Source organism: Siniperca chuatsi, linkage group LG11 (assembly GCF_020085105.1).
Source record: "Siniperca chuatsi isolate FFG_IHB_CAS linkage group LG11, ASM2008510v1, whole genome shotgun sequence".
NCBI lineage: Eukaryota > Metazoa > Chordata > Actinopteri > Centrarchiformes > Sinipercidae > Siniperca > Siniperca chuatsi.
In genome coordinates this window covers 17,589,379-17,606,041 of record NC_058052.1, presented here as the reverse complement: position 1 = coordinate 17,606,041, position 16,663 = coordinate 17,589,379, and the positions used below count along the sequence as shown (strand labels likewise).

At 39.0% G+C, this 16,663-nt stretch overlaps 1 protein-coding gene across 1 annotated transcript; it reads right to left on the bottom strand.

Moving 5' to 3' along the window:
* Positions 1-2,075: 2,075 nt before the first annotated feature.
* LOC122884031 (bifunctional 3'-phosphoadenosine 5'-phosphosulfate synthase 2-like) lies at positions 2,076-16,572 on the bottom strand. The gene is made up of 12 exons (XM_044213322.1): positions 14,623-16,572; positions 11,866-11,980; positions 11,452-11,687; positions 11,094-11,232; positions 10,804-10,922; positions 8,735-8,848; positions 7,233-7,344; positions 5,690-5,895; positions 5,281-5,416; positions 4,032-4,300; positions 3,667-3,896; positions 2,076-3,106 (listed from the first exon to the last, which is right to left on the bottom strand). Exons 1-12 carry the CDS (start codon positions 14,647-14,649, stop codon positions 2,965-2,967), a joined length of 1,845 nt encoding a protein of 614 aa, XP_044069257.1. The 5' UTR covers positions 14,650-16,572; the 3' UTR covers positions 2,076-2,964.
* Between the last annotated feature and the right edge of the window lie 91 nt (positions 16,573-16,663).

The window sequence follows — 16,663 nt, the reverse complement described above, 5'->3', positions numbered from 1 at the left end:
GTGGGATTGCTACCACATTTTCGGTGGATCATTATTGGACGAAGCTTAATCAACGATGTATAAAGCTCTTTGATATCTTATATAGTTTTCAAGATATTGACCAATGAACTTCAAACAGGGTGTGGTTCAGCACTTAAATGGCCCAAAGTCAACAACCGCTGGGACAATCATCACAAAACTTACAGGATATGTCCACATAAGTACCAGAAACATACCCTGAAAGTTTCAATCAAATCGGCCACTAGAGGGCGCTACAAGGGCAAACAAATTGCGTGGCACAACAGGTATCAGACTATGAATCAGAAATTGTTTGTTTTCTTTATTCTATTTCTATTTGTGAGATTTCACTGTTTTTTCACGTCTAGGCCACATTTGACCAGGTGCAGATATAAATCTTTAAACTTCTAACGGTCTGTGTTGACTTGAACCCCAGAATTGCCTCTTGCTATATTTGTTCACATTGTTTTCATTGAGGCACACTAGCAGTGAAAAAACAACACATTACGCATATTGAAATTAAAGATACATTCATAGCCTACATTTGTATGATAATATTTTCAATAATAATAATGTTATTCTCATCAACACTACAAACAAATAAAAAAGTAATCAAAACTGTTGATTATGAGGATGCAACGAAAATAGTTATGTGAAGTAAGTTGAAGGGTAGTGTTTTACAGGCTTTGGATTGGAGCTGGAACAATTAGTGAAATAATCAATTAGTTGATCCACAGAAAATTAAACGGCAAGCATTTTGATTATCGATTAATCGTTTAAGGTTTTATTCCGTTTTTTAAGTGACAAAAATGTACTGGTTCCAACTGCTCAAATGTAAACATTTACTGCTTTTCTTTCCTTTATGATAGTAAATTGAATATCTTTGGTTTTGGATTGTTGGTCCAGCGATGTGAAGATGTCACCTCGGACTCCGGGAAATTGTAATGGGCATTTCCCCCTATTTTCTGACATGTTATAAACCAATTGATTAAGTGATTAACTGGAAAACTAAGTGGCAGATTAATCAATAACAAAAATAATCGTTAGTTGCAGCTCACTGCATGTGTATGTTCTGAAAGTGGCTCTGGAGGCACGGTCCATTATTGTTATATGTTGCTATAACAGCACCAGCCACAGAATGAGAGGGGCTTCACATTCATGATCTTCACATGATGCAAAATAACTGAGGACACAATCTCTCCTAATGAACAGTGTGTAAACATCAGTCTACATCTGGAAACAAGGAGGCCCTACTCGACCCACGTCCATGCAACATGGCAGCTGTGCAAACCATCCCAGATAAAATCTATGATAACTAATTGACATTTTCATATTTAAATAAGCAGCCTTGCACATCAACCTTCATGCTAGTGCTGAACACCTGAGTGGACATTTGACTTGTGTGCTCCTATAGGTAATACATCACCTTTTTGGGTGTTAAACTAGGGTTTGCCTATATTCATAAATATTAGGCTTGTGGGACATACAAGATTTACACACGTAGCCATCCTGGTCATTTCTCAGTGACATGACATGTTGGATGTTCAGTATTTGGAGATTTTATAAAGTACTGAGGGTGCAGTTCAGCAGATTTAAATGGGGTTACCTGGAACACGCAGATTAAATGATCTGATCCAGTGTGAGGCTAATTAGGAATCTGCTCCTAACAGGGGGAAATTGGTACTCCTCATAGAAGAACACTCATCTCAAAGCAATGTAAGCCCTTACAACTAAATGACAATTTAATAAATAATAAACTTGATGCAAAATTAATCAGTAATTCAATCTCACCCAACCGTCTCTTAAATGTAATTTGAAAGCGTCTCAGGATCTCCTTAATCTGTTATAAAAAATCTAGCACCTTCTGATATTTTTGTGTTTTCCTGCAACAGTTTGTACCAGCAGATGGCAGCATTGCACTTTTGGATTTGCAGCCCCCACAATGCCACACTGCCCAGTCGACTTCAACCTTAAACCTTCAGTTGATAAGTATGCACCTTGTACAGACAGACAGTAATGTAAGGTGTGTTGCACAACCAGTGGCACGTAGATCAGGACAGAGATATCACTGAAAAGAAAACATTTAAATCCTTTATATTAAAGGGCATCTTGTTTAAGTTATAGTACACAATATCCCAGTATTAGACAGTCACCATAATAACAAATAAGCCCCTTTAAGTATAAGTTAAGTATTTAACATACTTTGTCTTCCTAAAACTGCAGGTCTTTATTACATCAATGCACATGCCCATTTTATTACATTTTCAGAGACAATTGCTGTTTTATAATTTTTGTCATTTGAGAGAACTTTCACATTATAAAAAAAATCTATGTTGTATTTCACTATAATATGAAACATTAACATGATGAATTAATTGACATCCATACATGTAAATCAAATAGGCACTGTAGGTACTTTAGGTAGTGATAAAACTGCAAGTAACTTTCATTCAGGTCATACAAAAAACTGGACAGACAGTGATATAACTGCCTTAAAACGCTATCAAAAGTGAAATCTACATGTTCTTTGCATCCTTCAGATATTACATGTAAATATCAAAACTGATTACACAGCCTTGGGATGTGATCCTACACTTAAAATAATAACATAAAAAAATCTCTAGTTACCTTTAATTTACTAAAATACATAGCTTAAGTTAATATGCATATAAACATACAATGGATTTATAAACCACATAGTAATAATGTAAAAATTTAATGCTTTAACTGCTTAAGACAAGTCATTTTGATTTGGTGAAGACCTGTACAAAACACCCAGCCCTGCCAGAATGACTCATTATTCATAGTAATCTAAATTCATCACTCTAAATGAGTATTTTTGTATAAGATAAAACAAGAACGTATCTAAAATACTCCTGGAGGGAAGGATGTGTATTTAACCGCCTTTATGAACCAACTATATCCTTTTATAGTATGCTGTAACTGGTGAGCTGAGCGCTGCGTTGATTACTTGTCCTTCTGATGAGAGGTGTAGTACTCGACCAACACCTTCCAGGCCTTGGGGGGCATGAAACCATCTGGAGGGTTCTCTCCGCTCCGAGCCATGTTCCTCATCTTGGTTCCAGAGATGAACTCAAACTCGGCATGCCTAAGAGAGTGAGGAATGTGGAAGGGCAGGATGAGTTATTCGAAGTGTTATGGACTCTTCCAATATTTATATATACACATTTATATTTCTGCTGATGTCTCTGGACACATCTTCAGTGATGTTCCTGATTCCAGGACCTGCTCCACAGATTTTTGTGTTTGGCACAGAAGTGCCATGACTTTGGTTCCCCTTTGTAACTTATCTGTTAAACAGGAACCTATGGCCATGTTTGTGTGTTGTTGTTGTTGTTTTTAAATCTCTGGATCTCACATCTCACTTTTTGTTTTTTTACCAGAGGCATCAGTAGACAGCAAATCATATGATGTGGCATAATTACACCTGCACAGCAAGTCTGAAAACATGTGGTGACACATTCTAATTTAAGAAAAGTGATCTACTGCACTTTGTACTTTTCATTCACAAAATACATAATATGCAGTAGACAACAGGACATGGTTTAATTGGTTAATAATTCAACACAGGTGAAACTCTTAATTGTCAGGTTCTTCACCAAAATGTTGACTGCAGTTTACAAGAAAAATCTGCAGGTCTTCACTCACTGCTCTGTGTCGTAAAAGTCCATAGCCTTCTTTGTCTTGTTGTAGGCAGCTACCCTGAAGGGGATGATCTCCACAGAGGTGAGGCCCGGGGCCATGGTGAGGACCTTGCCTCCGTGGGTGGGGTCATACAGGTCCTGTTTAGTCTCTGGGTGAGGTATGCCTGCGGGGTCCCGGCCAACGATGTAGAAGTTTGCTCCGGCAATCATTCTGGCTCTACAGTGCCACTGAACCTGATGAGAAATTTAAAGACATACAGGTTAGTTAATATTCAATAGCACAAACATACAACGGATAAATAGTTGAACAGTTGAGAGCTAGACTGACCGTAACCTCTGGCTAAACAATAGGCCAACACTACTCCTCACCTCTGTGGGTCCAGCGTACAACATAGGTGAGGGGAAGATGGCAACAATGGTGTTGGCTGGATCCAGGATGCCCTCCTCCAAGACAGCAGCATGCTGCTTCATCCGCCAGTCCAGAGGCACATCGTCATCTTTGGTCCAGCCGCCGAGTGGGTGCAGTAGGAGGACTGGATTCTTGTAGCCTCGCTCCAGCAGACGGCGCTTAGTGTCCTGCATCAGCAGGGCATGACCATTGTGGACCGGGTTACGCAGCTGGAATGCGAATACCGCATCTAAGGAGGACAACATGGAGGAGCAGAAAATAAAGTTCACATCAAATTAATATTTGTAGCAATAGCAGCAGTATTACAGTACAGTGGAGCTGTTGAGCTTCATGTGCAGTTCAAAATATGTGCATTTTAATAACTGTCACAGCAAGCATGCTCTTAATGCCACATAACTCCAACTTTGTTTCATAAATTTGGCATCAAAAATTGCTTGTAGTTTGTGTAAAAGGATAAGTCTGTTGATAGTCTATATTTTTCTTACTGTGTTAAAGACCAAAACCAACAATTAATCGATCCTACTAACAAGTATCGTGTGTGTAGCAAAACCTAATATCGCTTGTTCCTCTGTGTCACAGAGCTCCATTGGGGAAGCTGGAAAGTACTGAGAGATGGGCTAACGCATTTTTGGTTTTGGTCTTTTCTGTTAACAATAAGAAAATATAGAACACTGTCAGTCTGATCCGTTAAGTGTGCATCACAACATGCTTGCATCAGTAACAAAACTCAGCATGGGACCACAGAGCAGCAAAGAATACTGAAAAACAAAAATGACCAAAATACATAGCGTATTGTGGTGTAAATAAATAAATGACACAATCTTGAACACAGCATTCACGTCAAAGTGAGTGAGTGAGCGTAAAAACAGATGACCACATCTGATTGTTCATTACTTTTCAGAAAGTTACTTTGTGACTTAATTGATCACTGAACACAGATCACAAACATCACCATGCAGCTTTAAATTTACCATTTAATTTTTTCATCTGGTCCTTTGTCAAGTTCTTCTGAAAGACAAATGGTGCACTGCTAAAAACATTGCTTTAATGTTTACGTTTATTTATTTGTTCACCAGCTGCGATGGATATATATATTTATGGAACTATATTAATCAAGTGTCACGTCAGTAGCAACTCACAACAAATTGTATGCCATTTTGTGTTCCCTGAGTGTTAGTGTAGTTTTGTGAATAATTTAGATTTTCTAACCTGCTTTCATGTCTTTGAACTTCTGCTTGAGCTCCTGTGGAGTAAGGCGGTACTGGTCAAGTCCGTCGTTCATTTGGATTCGCTCCAGCACCTCCAGGTCACCACCTACCAGCCAATCACCTCCCTCCATAACCATCTTCACAAGGTGATAAACAGAGAATTATTATTTGCTGACTCAAATATTTACCTGTAACTGCAATCAATGTTAATATTCAGGTAAAATCATTGCCTTTGAACTGAGTTTAATTATGTAATAACTATCTAGGGCTTGATTTATGTTTCCTTTGCCACAAAATGACAGTATAAGTTCAATAATGACACAGTGAAAGTAAACAATGATGTAGGGACCGTGATGTTACTGTCTGACATTGAAATTATAACTGAAGACATTTGATGAATGCCTTATTACCTTAATGTAAGGGTGCTGTGGACAAGTGGTGCCCCACTGTCTGGCACAGCGTTCCTCCTTGCGGTGTTCGTAGAACTCTGGGTTCCTGAGAATAGCCACACGTGAACCCTGGTACTCAAGAGCTACAGCCGCGCAGCCGTCCAGCTCCTGCTTGGTCTCAGTGCTAACAGGCAGGACGATGGGAACAGACAGGTTGATGGCCCCGTCTGAGACAGAAGAGGATGCAGTGATCTCAACCAGTGAACCAAAGCAATTATTTCAGAAATTTTATTTACACAATACTATAAACACTAAGAAATATACAAATACAAATACAATGCACTTCACAGTCATCACAACCCATAAGTAAGTTTGGGGATAAGCACTTAGAACAGTGATTCCCAACCAGGGGTACTACTGCAGTTTTCAGTACATGGTAAGGTTGTGGAGAGGAGCAATTCATTATTAAAAATACAAATTATATTTTAATTAAAAAATATATATCCACAACTGAGTCAACTGTAACACCTGAACACCACATGTTGCAATTGAGAGTGCGTTAAAACTAGTTAGAAAGCGAGGAAAGCTGAAACAGAAGCAGAAAGTAATGACAAACAGCTGAAATAGTTAGCTATCATTAGCTAATGGATAATGTTTTAGATAGCTAAAAGTAATGAATAAACTGTGGAAACAGATGCAAAAAAAGTAATGGATAAACAGTTGAAATAGAAAGCTGAAAGAAATTGATAAATGATTGAAACGTCTACTTTAAAATCAGTTCAAATGAACACATTTGGATGTGGCAGTATGTCAGACAGAAAAAGTTGGGAACTGAGTATATAAATTCATATAAATATCTTGGTTTTTATCTTAATGAATATATGAATTCTGTTTAAAAAAACTCCTCACATGGGACGCGCAGACATGTGGTCCGTGGGCAGACTACATGCACACTTCATTTCAAAAAGCATCTTGAAAGATAAAGTTAATTTTGGTTGGATTAAAGATTTTGAAAGAATGTCATATAGTATGTGTGACAGGACAGAAAAATACTTCCTCTAGTTGGGCATGTATATTTCTTTTAATAAATGCATAAGTGAAATGATGAGGTGGAAGCACATTGATGATATTGATTTCCATATGGGAGTTATACCTGTATATTTCCTCTCAGGATTATATTGTACTTTTACTTTCTTTTTTTTTGCTTTATTTCTAAGAAAGCCACTCAGTATTTTGGTTGACCCCTCTTGTTTCTGTGTTTGGGTGGGACTGGGTAGTTCTGTTTGGAAATGTGCTGTATCTTTTCTCTTTTGTACAGTACTGCTGTTAAATTTCAAAATAAAAATTAAATTTAAAGTCATAAAATCACATTTTACGTCTTATTTTAAAATATTTGTGCGCAATCCAATTTAATCGTCACTTAGGTTCTCAGTTTGAAAGGGAACCACCAGCTAATCTGGTTGATGCTACACTGCTGTGCATGCCTTTTATTGCAGGGTGGTGGAGAGACAATGTCCTGGCAGGTTATAAGAAGAGTAAATATGAAAGTGCGGTCGTCTCTTACCATCCAACAGGTTTCCAAAGTGTAAAACCTGGAGGAACTCTCTCTCTCTCATGAAGCCCTTGAGAGGGCTGGCCCAGCCCTCTGCCAAAACCTGCACCCACTGTAGATCCAACTGTGGACAAAGAATAATTACTCATTGTGAACAGAAAGATGATACTGAAGACATTTACACAGCATTTAACGTTTGTTTCCACTTGAGGAAATCAATGGATTTAACTGCAGTGATGTTATTCGGTGTTTTGTAAATGTCGATACACTAATCAACAAGTCTCTAATTTCACTATGAATGAAAGAATCAATGAATTGTGGAAGTAACAAATGATGGATGGCTGGTAAACAGGCGCAGTGCCTAACCACATAAAAGCCTCATTGTGCTGCGTTTGAATGAGACATAGCTGCTGACGTACTTATGATCATTATATTAACTTCCTCACTAAATCATATCAAGATGGTCTGGGATAACATGTTGCACACACAGCCTTGGATGAATAATACACAGAAGATGAAGATGTTATTATGTTTTCTTCATGAACTGGCTTTCACCATAATTATTACTGGTTTATTTTACAAACTCATATGACATATAAATAAACAGCAGTAGAAGACACTGTGTCATCATATTCAAGAGCATAGTATTACCGTATTAGTGCATATTCATCACTTTGTGTGTTCTCTTTGAGTTTCTTGCCCACGCTGCAGCTTGAATAAAAGGTAGTTAACAATTATTACAAGTCCACTGATTGATTGATAACAATTTGTATTACCGTCATTATACATTGACTGACACAAATTATTTTACTGGAGGAATTAGATTGGTCTAAATTCTGGAAGAAAATAAAATGTTTAATAAAAACACAAACAACTACTCTTATTTTGCATCAAGCACACTGCTGTGCGCCTGGTAGGCTTTTATGTCTTTATAAGTACCCAGGGAAGTCAGAGCAGTTATAGCTGCTTTTCCACCAAAAGTACCACAAACTATTATCCCCAGGAACTACTTTTCAAGAAACTAAAAAAAAGGTTAAGCAAATTACACCTATTAGGTTACACCCATCACACAGCTGCATGACTCTATTGTTTTAACTTATTAAACACATCACCTGTAATTCAGCAACCTGTGCATTCTCACCTGTTTTAAATACTGAGCTTACCGGTGTATAATGGTGAAATTGAGAGCCACTACTTCCTCAGAGCGTTGTTATATTATAACATGGTAACACAAGCATAAACAATTACGTGTCTTTTTCCATATACAGTAGGATATACTTGTTTTCAGACACAAGAACAGCCACTATACACACATTTAGTTCCACAATTATTTATTAATCTGTAGAAATATAAATGTGCAAAATACCCCTAACCCTATGTTAGTACACGGGATCCAAACTGTGGGGAATGTTTATGGGCTCATCATGAGCAGCTCTCTGCCATGTCCAGTACTGATCCCCTTGTCCATTGGCTGTGTGATAAAAAGAAGACTATATACTGGAGCGGTGGGTTACCTTGGTGATGCTAATGGTGGGAAGCGTGTTTGCGTCAGCCACAGCGAGATTCAGCTTGTTCTCCGGAACAAAGAGTTCATTCACCTCCTCCATGATCCCACTTGGTACAATATTCTATATACAAGGAGAAAAGAGGAATATTGGATAAGGTTGGTAATGTAGGGCTGCAACTAACGATTATTTTCATTATAGATTAATCTGTTTATTCATTTCTTGATTTGGTCTGTAAAATGTAAAAAGAAAAGTGAAAAATGCCCATTGTAATTTCCTAGAGCCCAAAGTGACGTCTTCAAGTTGCTTGTTTTGTCCAACCAACAGTTAAAACTCAAAGATGTTTTATTTACTATCATATATGACAAAGAAAAGCAGCAAATATTCACATTTGAGAAGCTGAAACCAGAGAATGATTTGCATTTTTGCTTAGAAAAATCAAATCAATCAAAATAGTTGATAAATTAATTTTAATCGATTAATCAACGAATTGTTGCATATTGTTGAATATTTCTTCTTTCTTTCTCCCTCCCCCTTCTCTCCTTCAAACTTTCATTAATGAACATTAGTCTACACTGAACAGTCTACAGCAGACCAGTAGTGGAGCTCTAAATGGTCCAGGAAACTGGACTGTTTTGTTACTGCGCATTGTTATATTTTGAAAACCTGCTGCATTATATCCAGAGTACTGTTGGTTTTCTACCAGGTAGCTTTTCTGCATTTACCTGTTGTCCCAAGTCTAAATTAGTCACTATTAAAAGATGAGAAATAAACCAGCAGCTGGCTACTTGAGGTTGTGAGTGCTGGAGTTAGGAACACAGACTGAGGCCTTTGGAGAAAGATACTGATAATCCCTGCTACTCCCCTTCCACAAACCAAACCTTTCTCTCGTTACTGAACTAATTTTCATGAAGATCATGAACGTGCCATCACTTTGTTTTGCTCAAACTGTTGCCAGTGTCCCATAACAGTGCCGAATCGATTGTTGGCATTGGATTTTAGCAGATAAAAAAGGTGCCATACTTCAGTACATTTTCACTCCTCTAATATGTTTGGAAATGCAATAATATTACCAGCTGCTTAATAATACTGCACTGAATGAGCATTCAACAGTTACATTTATGATGTAATTTACATAATTTACAGTTTTGATGTGTCATTTTTCGCCTACCACTTCATGTTTCCAAGAAATCAGCAATGTCAGCTCACAGCTCAGTGAACCAGTGAACAAGGCAGATATGTGGTAATTACTCAACACACAGACTGACACAGCTTGCCTTTAGTCATTTATTAAGCAATGTACTTATGAGAACAGGAGGCCGACTTGAGAAAATCTTTTGACAAACTTGTCTTGACACAACATTGTCAAGTCACCTGCGCCTCAGTGTCCAGGCAATAAAAAGTTTATGTGTTTACACATTTACTTTCTAAGAAACCTTTCCTTGCAATGTTACACTGTAATGTGATCCCTGTGTCTGTATCTGTGGCCGGATCTGTTATTCCTTTGCATATTTGCAAATCATTCTATTTAATTTATTTTTTCTCATCTGTGAAAGGCGTGAGAAGTAGGATTTACGTTATTTTTTTGCTGATGAAATGACATACTCTCCCTGCTTTGATCAATAGTGTCATCTGCTCTGAGCAACCAAATACCATCTTACTGCCATGATGTTCTCTGCCTCTGGCTAGTTGTTGTAAACCCCTCCCCTTTCATGTGAAAGTCTTCATAGCTGAACAGGAAAATCCAGGGCAAAGAACATTACAATCTTCTTCATGTTAAGTAACTAAATCAATGTTTGGATTTAGAAAGCCATCTAATACAGCCCATCCCTGACTATACTGAACTTGCTTTGTGATATGAGCTGCTTGTTTAAATAGGGATATATAATTCCGTGTACTGATAGACTAATAGGTATTAGCATTTGACATTTATGATTGAGGTGAAGGCCTGTGCGAGATACAACATGTACAGTACAGTGGTTCATTCTACCACAAAAGTCTTGGGGGGACAAGTTTTGGAGGTTTGTTCAATCGTCTTCAGCAGAAAGCTGAGCAAGATTTTCGTTTGTTACACCCACCTGGTCCCTGAGCAGCTCCAACACTTGTTGGATGCATTCGTTCACTGAGAGCTCTCCAGTTTTCAGCACAAGATCTGGAACCTCAGGACGCTCATAATCTGAGTCAATCCCAGTGAAACCTGGAAACAAATGTAAATCCATAACAAGGAATGTCATTGAAACCCTTACAACCTCAACAGGAACTACCCTGTAGTTGTAGAAAGGGCTTGGAATTACTTATATACCTGATACAGTGGCAGCATGGAAAACATTGGGAAAAAGTTTGCTGAGGTGAGCATTGTCACACAGACCTTTGATCTCTCCTGCGCGAGCCTTCTTGTAAAGTCCTTTCACATCCCTGCTCTCACAGACCTCAAGAGAGGCGTGGATAAACACCTCAAAAAAGGGTAGCCCGGCACTTGCATGGATCTTCCTCGCCTCATCGCGATCCTGTGGAAGAAAATAGGACATATATTTCATTTAAATACAGTTTAAAGTGTTGCAGTGTATTTCAGACTGCTTTTGATTTTGGATAAAAAAAGTATTTTATCAAACCCACTTTTTAGTCCACCAGATGTCTAGTATCAACCTTCATTAGATCATGTTTTCAGCTATTTAAATGAACAAATATGCACCAACACATGACTATCAATGTTAATGTTTTCTGACCTTGGAGAAAGGAGATATGAAACTGGTGATGCACACCAGCCCAGCGTCAGCAAACAGTTTGGCCACCTCAGCGACACGACGGATGTTCTCCTCGCGGTCTTCGGCAGAGAAGCCCAGATTCTTGTTCAGGCCATGGCGAATGTTGTCTCCGTCCAGTGAGTAACAAGGGATAGCATGAGACATGAGGTACTCTTCCATGGCAAAACTGATGGTAGTTTTCCCGGCACCAGACAAGCCTAGTGGGTAAATGTGATAAGACATATAAGCATGACCGGTGGTTGAATTAGGCACTTTTCCAAATAGTCCGTATCAGATTAAATCATATCCAATGTATGTATGTGTTTCCTACGTGGCAGAGGAATGAGCCACCCCATGACCAATAGGTGGATATCATATAAGACTAGAGAGATTTACCGGTGAGCCAGATGGTACAGCCTCTGAAGCCTCCCCTGGTGCCCACGACCTGCCCTCTCTTACTCCGGCTGACATGGTGGGCCTGGTACACCACATTGGTGGACCTGTTGAGATCCTGAAACAGTGAAGTAGGCAGGCTCAGACAGAGGCAAACTAAAGCGGTTCTGGGGAATTACTTATGATACAGATAGCTTGATGTAGAGGCAAACAGGACTTGAATTTTTGCACACACAAAAAAAGCCATCTTACTGGGCTACAAAAAAATGCTGACATACTGCACAGTAGTGTCACGGCGCCTTATATAGTGATTAGAAGTTTAGCACAGCATGACTGGTTTTACATGTCCAAAGTGACTATGTGGACCAGGCTGTGGATAAATGGGGCTGTATTGACTTTTGGAGCGGAGGGGTAGAGGAGGTGGGGGGTGACTGGACAATGTGTCCAGTGTGCTGCCTGCAGCCCAGCGATGATGTGGCAGTGCTCGTGCCCACACATTCGCCCTCTGCATCCACTCTCCCTTCTTCCCTACATTCATCCTATGGCTTCACTTTTTGCATACTCACCCCTCCTCCTCCTCCTCCTCCTCTCAATTACTATCCCCTGTGCCTATAACCTGTCTGAATTCTGGGTCTTCCACACCTCCACCCAGTGTTACAGAAGGTTAACATACCAGGTCCTGCTATTTGCCCTCGCAGGGTTTCAGTCTCCTTCTGACAATCTGCATTTAAAGAGTACCTTTTTCACACAAACGCAGCCATGACTGTAAAAATCAATGATCTTCAATCAAGAATGTGAGAAGAAAATTTGCTGGGTTTATAGATAACCAATCTGGGCACTGCTGGTACTAAACAACAAAATCAAGCCAAATTTGACAAAAAAAAAAGTTCTACAAAAAATGTGTGGTTTTGTAACAAAAGTGTGACAATCAATACTGCAGGAGGATATAAATGTAGTACTGTCATCACTTGTAATCAAGTGGCGTTAATGTACCTCGAGTAGCATTTCAAAGTGATCTGTTGCTCATTTCAAAATGTACTTTACAAGCTCTAATGATGACCATAATCTTCCCCAAATGAGTTTGTGCGTGTAGTGTACACACCCACATGATGTAGGTGAGCCGTAGACAAACAGCACTTTTCTTCCAAACACAGCAGACACCTTTTCTCCTTCCATCACAGACGTCCACTGCCAACACACTGCTCTTTATCCTCCCTTCCTTCCTTTCAACAGTCATGGGAACATGATGTATTTTTTGAGTCTGGGCGCTGTCATTAAATTCATGGCACTCCATAACTGTGAATTTATTTAAGAGAAAACTTCACAACCCCCCTTTCTATATACATGCTTTTATCCAAAAGCACGTCATATTAATAATCTTATTTCATTTTAATCATTTTTTAAAATCTCTTCCCCATCGTTTCATTTTGCTTGCTTTTACATTTGCCTGTCCTGCTGAAAAAACCCTTTCAAATGCATTCCTGTGTAAGAAATATGCTATAAACTCTTGATTTTTTATAATTTTGAAGACCTTATGTAACTCGTTCTCTACCTCTCAGTTCAGCTTGCATCCTCTTTCTCAGGAAATCACAAAAGATAAAACTATGATAACAAAGTGTTCTGAAATTTCTCAACAGAAGGCATAGCTACATGCACTAATGGAAAATAGCTAGGGCATTTTATCAAAGTAATAACAACACTAACACTTTGAGAAGCTTAAGAACTCACGCCACAGTATGCATTAAGTGGCAGGTGATTTTAGGGCTGCAATTTATGATAATTTTCATCATCGATTAGTCTCTCTATCATTTTCTCAATTAATCGTTTTGTCTATGAAATGTCAGAAAAAATGCCCACATTTACATATTTAAATTGATCGCTCGGCCCAATCAACAGTCCAAAACCCAAAGATATTCAATTTACAATTATACAAAAAAGAGAAAAGCAGCACATTCTCACATTTAAGAGGCTGGAAGCAGCAAATGTGTCACATTTATGCTTCAACAGTGATTCATTTCAGTTATTAAAATACTTGCTGATACTCAGCTCTATCTGAGTTTATATGGTGGAGTCAGTGTCACACGCTGTCTGCAATGGTGCACGCCTTGAGTGGTGAATATGCAAAATGCATCTTTGTGGGACAAAAGCTCTTATACTGCACAAACACACACGACAGGTTTGTGCATGGAAATACTGCATGAGCATACACTTTATGTAATGTCATTTTAGGATGACTCCACATATGTGATCCGGGTTAGCAGCATTCCTGTGCAGCACTAGACTGCCGTTTCACAGTGGCCTCTTTCTCCCCACTCACAAGACACCCGATGATATGAATGGGCTAGATTGACACGAAAACGTTACTACAACAACCGGCCTATTCAGTCAAGGCTGTAACCGTCACATCTGGTACTAAGTTACAGCAAAAAGGCACCAAAGTGAACAAGGTGTTGTAGAAAATGAGCAACAATCCAAGGTTACTTTGATGGAAAAAGTCATTAACTATTATGTCTTATTTTCACTGCTTTTTCTATGCGATCGCACAAGACCTCAGTGGTAACAGTATCGTAAACAAGGAGAACATATAGCGGATAGTTAAGTGTTATAACACACTTCTTTGATTTGGGAGGAGTTTTACATGTCGGGCGCTGGCGGCTCACACACACTTCGCTACACTTTTGACAAACATTTGAGGCTAATTTGATGACAGTTTGAATTTCAATTGTTTTGTCTCTCCCCGTTTTCTCTAGATCTACTTACCGTACGTAGCTTTTTCACTCCGGACATTTCGCAAGAGTGTAACGTTAACGCCGCCGACGGACTGCTGAACACCGGGCTTCACACACCTTCACACACACGCACACACAGGCCTGGATGGAGGGGTCTGCCGCTCGCTTGGGCTGTAACCTACAAACTTTTGGCTGCGGCAATCGAAGAAGACGAGGGGGTTTAAAAGGGACTACCAAGACACGTAGCATGCCGCTGGCCCAACCTCCAGCCCTCCTTCGACGTCCAGAAATCTGCATAATTTGCCGAATACCAGCCAATACTCTGGCATAACGACACTACGGGGCTGAGCACTGACTGAAACCGGCAGGACTGGGTCGGAAGTTGCCGTTGGGCATATTCCCTTTATATCATTTATATTAAATTACACCAATACTAAATCCAGTCATTGAGTAACGTTAGTGTAGCTTTTGTTGCTCATATTATTTCAGCTACAGGAGGGTAATTGCTGGCTAATATCACACTCATATCAAGTAAATCTCTAGGTTACCAGAGTGAAGCTGAACCGTTAAAACGCGTAGGCTGCCGTAGTTTGCTAACAGTAGCTTTAAAGCTAACGCCAGTTAAGCTAGCTCAATTCTAAGCAGGGCCGGCCCTAGGATTTTGGTGGCCCTAAACAAGATTTTGTTTGTGGTCCCAAAACACTCCCAGCAACCATCAAATCATACTGCTCACAACTGAATGAACTAATTTTATTTGCTTAATAAAATATATAGAAATTTAAGAAACACTTAACACTTGCAAAGTGTCTGCAGATGCAGTCACGTTGGAGGAGGATGTATAAGGCTGTGGTACTTCTGTTATGACCTCTGCAGCTGCAGTCTCGTCAGCGGAGGGCGAAGATGCCCTGAAGTCTCTGAAGATGTTCCCTCAGCAGCAGTCATGTCAGCTGACGAGGTAGATGGTCCTGGTGCAGCGGAGGTAGCTTCAAAATATTTCAATAATGCCCCTGAAAAGATTATACATTAGACTTTTATTGTTTTTGAAATATAGTCTAGAAGACATTACATAGGTATGTTATATGTATCTTCCAGGCCTGTTTATTAACCACAGAAGTGCAATTTTATCCAAATATGCAAATGATCAAGCTTGTTCTAATGAAAAGTGTTTCAGCTAAAATTAATAATATATCCATACTTTCTAGCCAGCTTGGCAGGTTAAAATTATTGTGGCTATGTTCAGTTTAATTTGTTAAAAAACATGACTGTTGCAAGAAAACATTGGTAGGCATGTAACAAGCAAAGCTAGCCTTACAATCCTACTCAGGTTAGCTAACTGTTAGCAAGCAGTGAAAAAAAACAAGCATGTTCTAATGAAAAACGTTTCAGATGCATTTATTATTTCTAGCCAGCGTCAAATTAACTGTGGCTATGTTCCGTTTAATTCGATTTCATTCATAAACACACTTTAATGTTGCAAGAAAAACGAGTGTCAGATTCACATCACATAGGCTACCTTTATCCTGTGTTCTTTTTCCATTTCCAATTTTCTCTTCTTCCGTCCTTCGGCATCACTCCTAAATATTCTTTTAGGAGCCATTTCTCTAACTCTACCCTGAGTCGGTTTGTCAAAATAAGTTGCAAGATTTATTGCCACACTAACCAGCTGACTCACGTTGACCCAGCCTTACCATGGCTATACAAAGTTTGAGTTTTTATACAAAATTTGATTTCTATGTGCTGTTGTTCTCTACCTGAATGTTTGTATATTATCATGTTGTTAATAAAAATAAAAACAAAAGCAACACAGAAAGTCACACTGATCTGTGCTGAGTTAATAAATGGATTTTGGACAACCTGTAAAACCAAAAGCTTTTCTTTTTAATGGCTTATAACAAATCTGTAAAAAAAAAAAAAAATGATAGAGAGTGTCCGGGATGTGATGGGCGGTTAAAGACCCTAAAGATGAGCTGTTGATAACATGACAATAAACCAGAGGTTGAGTGAAGTTGAATTAAACCAAAATATCATTAATTTCAGAGTAGCCAGTGGATGTCTGGCCCAGGTCACCAAAA

Coding starts and splice junctions, on each gene's coding strand:
- LOC122884031 (XM_044213322.1), bottom strand. CDS start 14,649: ATGTCCGGAGTGAAAAAGCTACGTACG. Junction 8,849..10,803: donor TGGAGCTGCTCAGGGACCAG/GTGGGTGTAACA, acceptor CCTTGTATATAG/AATATTGTACCAAGTGGGAT. Junction 4,301..5,280: donor GTTCAAAGACATGAAAGCAG/GTTAGAAAATCT, acceptor TGTCCTCCTTAG/ATGCGGTATTCGCATTCCAG.